This window comes from Vicia villosa, linkage group LG1 (genome assembly GCF_029867415.1).
Source record: "Vicia villosa cultivar HV-30 ecotype Madison, WI linkage group LG1, Vvil1.0, whole genome shotgun sequence".
Classification (NCBI taxonomy): Eukaryota; Viridiplantae; Streptophyta; class Magnoliopsida; order Fabales; family Fabaceae; genus Vicia; species Vicia villosa.
In genome coordinates this window covers 33,635,519-33,641,547 of record NC_081180.1, presented here as the reverse complement: position 1 = coordinate 33,641,547, position 6,029 = coordinate 33,635,519, and the positions used below count along the sequence as shown (strand labels likewise).

General features: G+C 33.9%; 1 protein-coding gene across 1 annotated transcript; it reads left to right on the top strand.

Annotated features, from left to right (window-relative positions):
* The first annotated feature begins 908 nt into the window (after positions 1-908).
* LOC131633597 (uncharacterized) lies at positions 909-5,711 on the top strand. The gene is made up of 3 exons (XM_058904303.1): positions 909-1,067; positions 1,224-1,380; positions 5,158-5,711. The coding sequence occupies exons 2-3, from the start codon at positions 1,229-1,231 to the stop codon at positions 5,309-5,311; spliced, it is 306 nt and encodes a 101-aa protein (XP_058760286.1). The 5' UTR covers positions 909-1,067; positions 1,224-1,228; the 3' UTR covers positions 5,312-5,711.
* The last annotated feature ends 318 nt before the right edge of the window (positions 5,712-6,029 follow it).

Sequence of the window (6,029 nt, the reverse complement as noted above, 5' to 3'; positions counted from 1 at the left end):
ATCTTGACTATGTCATCAGAGTTGAAAGCAACAGCTCTTCTAACGAACATATCTTGACATCTGATCTTTTGAAGCAACAACTTGTATCTGATGTAGACTTATTTTCTAATCTTGAAGCAATAACTTATAATAGATTTATTTCTTATGAAGACACTTCAGACTTCTGAAGCAGCAGCATATTGAGAAATACACAGGAGATTCTCTATCAGATTAACTTTCAATATTCTTCAGACCTACTGATGTTTTTTCAGGAGTGGAAGAGAATAGTCTTTCTGACGTGACAACATATTTGATGATTTTTTAGACAACAGTCTTGAATCACAAAGAGCTTCTGATTTGCACACTCAAGAACCATTAGAAACAAAATTGTTTACACATAAAATATATGTGTTGTTATCATCAAACCTTAGAGATAAAGTGCAAAATCAAATATTGTTCTAACAGAATATGTCATCTACATACAGTAGGGCATAAAATATGACATTCTATTGGACCAATTCGATTTTGAAGATCCTTTTATCCTTTAATGTATAAATTGTCTTGTCCAGTCTATAATATTTAACGACTATTACTCTCTTGAAGGTTTTATTTCTTCCTATTAGTTGATTTCATTGTTCTGAATAACATTGTGCTTCCTCTATCTCTTAAAATCTATTATAGTTTTAAAATTCAAAACATACTATTTGAACATTTAACTTGATGTTTTGAATTTTATAACATCCAAAATTTCCAGACGTATTTTTATTTTACGACTCTTTAATCAGTTGGGGTATTTGATTTTTGAACAAAAATTAAAATTAATTTTAATTATATTAAGGTGTTTTGGGTAGATAATTTACTCTGCAGGTGTAGATAAAAGTATGGGGTATATAATTAAATGCTTAAAACAATATGTGATTCTAATTCTAATCCCCGAGGCCCAGTCCAGTTCTTTTGAACAGGTCCGTCATTCTATCCCTGCTCCGCCCTCGTTGCTGTATTGTATCACCAAACAAGTTACAGTCGCACTCAAATCCATTTCCCGGAAAAAGCAGCCGGAATTTGTTTATCGGAAAGTCACAGATACGGTGAGAAATTCATCTAGGTTTTCCTTTGTTCAATTTTGTTTGTTGTTATATTCATATGCTTCATGTGGAATTTTATTTGTGTTGGAGTAGGATTTGATTTTTAGGGTAGATGTATTTATATGATATATCTATATGTTGTTGTTTTTACTTGTTCAGAAGTCATGAAGGTGCGTTCATCTGTGAAGAAGATGTGTGAATACTGTAGGACGATTAAACGGAAAGGACGAGTCTATGTCTTGTGCACAGCAAACCCTAAGCACAAACAAAGGCAAGGCATGTCTACATTTGCAGATGAAGCCACTTCTCATCAGCCGTATGTTTTCTCTTCTTTCTTTAGTGGTTTTATGATGCTCGTGGTTTCGATTAATTGTAGATTCTTTATTGGTCCCGTGTCTTTAGAATCAAACAGATAGGTGCTGTTCTTTTATAGGGTTTCTTAAATTCTGTAAGCCGTGCATACACAGTAATGCTAATGTGAAATGCTTTATTTGGCAAAAGTGGAAGGTAAGCTAATGATAGATAGTAGATAAACAAGCCCGTGGTGGATATTGGGTAACACCTAATGTGTAGTTGATAGCGTTTAGTTGAAAAGCTAGCGTATTGAATTTGAAGTGTTTGGTGAGTTAGTCGCTGAACTGGTTGATAAATGTAAAATAACTTAAAATGTTTATATAAGTTTTATCGTGTGGTAGAGTCCTGGTGAGGTTGCAAGAAAGTAGAGGTAGCAGGATGTAGGTCAGCTAGTTAATACTATTCAGGGGATTTTTCAAACAATAATTACTTGAGAATTAGGATACTGTTATTTTAGTAATTACTAACTAAGAAATTTATTAGAAGATAAATTCTAACGTACCCAAGAAATATGTTGGGTGTATGCAGTCATATACCCAAATTACTTGGCCTAAATAAACTGGTATAGCTGTTAAAACCTCCACATAACAAATAAGCCAGCCGTTCTTAAAGTAGACCCTAACGTTATGAATAAATACTCTCCTCAAGTTTAAGATTCAGTCTCTTGCAGTTGTATCTGTTGAAGTTGACGTTTGATCATCATTCGAAAGTGATAATCATTTGTGTTTTCAAGCATTGTATGCCTGTTCGTTTCAGTGTTTGAGGCAAAGGAAGATATTGCTTTTTAGTCAAAAACTTCCAGGTAAATGAACTTGTATATTTAGACTGTAGTACTGTACTAATATTGATATCTAAGATACCTGCAGCTTTAGATTGTTCTAGTCTTGGTATTTAAGATCTTTATCTACAACCCAAAAAATCTGCTGATTTTTAGCTCGAAGTGAGATTTTCAAATGGATTTTAAAGCTATATAGGCATGATTGCAGCTGTGTTTCTTATTGTAGCTTTTATTCAGCTGTCAACAAGAGTCTTGACTTGTGGAATGTGAGTTTGCTAGGATGTATGATGTTGGAATGGGTATGAATATTTTTGCACCAATTGTGTTCATATTATGGTTTCCATTCATTTCCACTTTCCAGTTCCCCATTTTCTTAAATCAAGCCTCCAGTCGTGGTTTTGAGTTCTCCTTCATCCATTTTGGAAACAAAGCTAATGTTGAGGCTTATCTCTTTCTCTTTAAAATACACTGCAATGAAACTGCAATCCCCTTCCCTGTCTACCTCAGTTTTCTTGCAACCTATAGTAAAAAAATAAGAATTGAAATGAAAATTTGAGAAGAGAATAATACAATGGGAGAGGTATTTATTGACATCTTTGAAAGTCAAAAAGATACACATAGGAGAAACTTTGAGAAAAAAAGAAATGGTAAAATGAAATGAAGAAGATATACTGGAAGAGGGAATACAAAGAGTCACTTTGGGATTTTTGCAACTTGAATTTGATAGGGAGGCATCTGCAAATTTCAAAGCCAATTGTATATTCTACAAAATATAAGTGATTCTGATGACATAGTAAGTTAGGCACAAGTAGTTGTTTCCTATTCATCCAACTTTGGGGATGACATAATAAAAAACTGTTCTTCAGTGTAGTAAGGGGATGGGATTCTGCTTTGGAAGGTCATGGACCTTTTTTCATGAATAGATAATATTCTTCTTTATAATATTGTCTTGGGTTCATAACATATTCTAGTAGTTTTTAAAAATGGATGTAAGCTAATTAAAATGAGGTTAGTCTGTTCATTTAATGCTTCTACTCTAAGTTGCTAATGTTGGATAGCGGCTAGCGTGATGACTGCAATTGTGAAGACTAAACACATACATAAATACTTAAAAATAGAAAAACACACAGATTTGAAGGAACCATTAAGAATTATAATTAACTGTCATATCCCATCGAAACAAATTCCCATCAAAATCAAATTATAAAAGTATCTGAAATGACTAAACCAAATTCTAAAAGTAAACATAAATGAAATTTCTAAATCTGCCTCATCTTCACTTCTAAGTTTCACCACATTAATATTATCGTGTTCATTACTTGATTCAAATCCTTGTTCTTCCACCTCCAACTTGTCATCCCCAACAGGCACAGCTGTAGCAAGTCGGGATTGGTATCTAGTAATCCTTGCAAGTCTAGATTGGTGTTACACTTGAAGAGGCAGATGATGATGCACTAGTTATCAAAAGAGAAACATGGTAAGCCAAACAAAACCGAAGTTTTAGCTGTGAAAGAAGTAAGCCAAAAATAAGTTACCAAAGGGGGTGAAACAGAGAAAGAAGAGAGGAGAAACAGAGCAAATAGTTCAATACTACCCTTTAAAGGAAACAGAGCAAGGAGAAGAGGCGAAGCATAGGAGAACGACGAAGAACGCAGTGGAGAATGATGAAGCAAAATGAAAAAAAAAAGTGAATTTGAAGAAACATAACACGTGGTCTTAAATATTAGGTCACTGAAAGGGTGGGAAAGACCAATATACCCTTAAAATTTTAAAATTATGTTTTAAAATATTAGGGTTTACACTTTCCCTCCAAATCGAGAATAGCGGTAAAAAAAATGCCATGGCTCTTCTATTGCCCTGCTACTAGGGGTGGAAATAGGCTAGGCTAGGCTAGGCTTTAGAAGGCCTGAGTCTGGCCTACGATAAACTTAGAAGGCCTAAGCCTGGCCTAAGGCCTATCATAGGCTCAGTTTTTTGGCCTGACCTGGCCTTTTTAAAAGCTTGGCCTGGCCTGAAAGCCTATTTAAAAAACCTGTATCTCATTAAAGTTTTCAATAAATCTATATAACTTAAGAAGTCTTGTAGGTCGGCCTATATATACATATATAAGTGAACGTATTTAGCATTTGTTTTATATATATATATATATATATATATATATATATATATATATATAAAACAAATGCTAAATATGTTCACTTATATATGGCCTGAAAGCCTATTTAAAAAGCCTATATCTCATTAAAGTTTTTAATAAATCTATATAACTTAAGAAGTCTTGTAGGTCGGCCTATATATACATATATATAAGTGAACGTATTTAGCATTTGTTTTATATATATATATATATATATATATATATATATATATATATATATATATATATATATATATAGGGTAGTCTATTTAGCTTTTTTTTTCTTAATATATATGCATACATGAACCAACTTATTTAACATATCTCTAGTATATATGAAAATATTTTCTAATAGCCTAAGCCTGAACTATTTAATAAAATAGGCTTTTTAAAAAGCCTAAGCCTAGCCTCTTTATTAAATAGGCCTGGCCTAGCCTAGGCCTATGTAGGCTGGGCCGTAGGCCCCTGTAGGCCGGCCTGGCCTATTCCCACCCCTACCTGCTACTAGCGACCGCTACTGTCGATAGCAGTGAGGGGTCAGGTCGCGATGCTATGGCTCACTATTGACAACATGGCTTCTACTTTTGTCAAACAAGTTTATAAATTAGGGGATGAGACTGGCTTACATTAAGTCATAGTTGATTGGCAAAAATTTTCTTCTACTTTTCTGATTTACACTAGGTTATAAAGATGGCTGATTTATTTGACGTGCTACGTTGTTAACTTGTGAATATCCAAATGATGCTATACTCGTTCTTTTCTCATGTACTCTATATATATTGAATTCCAGAATGTGATTGCTAAATTTTATAAAATCAATTCAGGTCCGTGGAGATAAGTTCAAGCAGCGCCACACAGGAGATTAAGCCATTCCGTACTTTTCCAACAGGTCTGGCTTCTATTACTCCTCAAAGGCACAGCTTGTCTATGTTGTATGGATGGAGAGTTGGCCTGGCCTCTATTCTGTCTAAGAAGTAGGGAAGTAATCATCGACTTCCAATACGAGAAATAAATATGAAGATAATGTTAGTCAATTGCATTGGATGAAGGCCTCTGGCTCGCTCTCTTCTTACTTTGTATTGGTTGGCAGAGTTATCTCCTTATACTTGCTTTGTTCTGTGTACCATATTTGACATACCTCACTCTTGGATTTGTTTCTTCGTCAAGATGTTTAACAGAAGGTACCATTGTTGCATTATGTTTCCATGTTGCTCGATCAGTGAAGCACAATTAATACGTGCCTACCTCCATTAACCTTATAATAACTTGAGCCGCAGATGCGAATTATTTGCAATGCTATCTATATATCTTGCTTTTTATACTCTTGGATGTATCATTCTCTCTTAAATCTTAATCCTATGTGACCTCATTTGTTCTAGTCACAGTGATCTGAATTGTCTAATATTGATAGATATGGGTTGTGAAGCTGTAAAAGGGTGAACCAGGTACTAGTTGGCAGGAATATATTCCTAACACTAATTGTGTGACCTGGAAAATGGAAAAAAAATCTTCGTTTTTCCTGTAATGTCCCACTCCTTTAAAATCATGATACTTATGTGAGTTTTTTTTTTTATTTAATTTTTTTAAAACAAAATAAGTTTCAGTATACAGATCGTTTTTTGAGATAATCAGCTTATTTAAAGAGTCACCTTTTGAAAATCGGGTACTGCACTAGTAGTCAAAAAGATAGAAGCAA

Coding starts and splice junctions, on each gene's coding strand:
- LOC131633597 (XM_058904303.1), top strand. CDS start 1,229: ATGAAGGTGCGTTCATCTGTGAAGAAGATGTGTGAATACTGTAGGACG. Junction 1,381..5,157: donor GAAGCCACTTCTCATCAGCC/GTATGTTTTCTC, acceptor AAATCAATTCAG/GTCCGTGGAGATAAGTTCAA.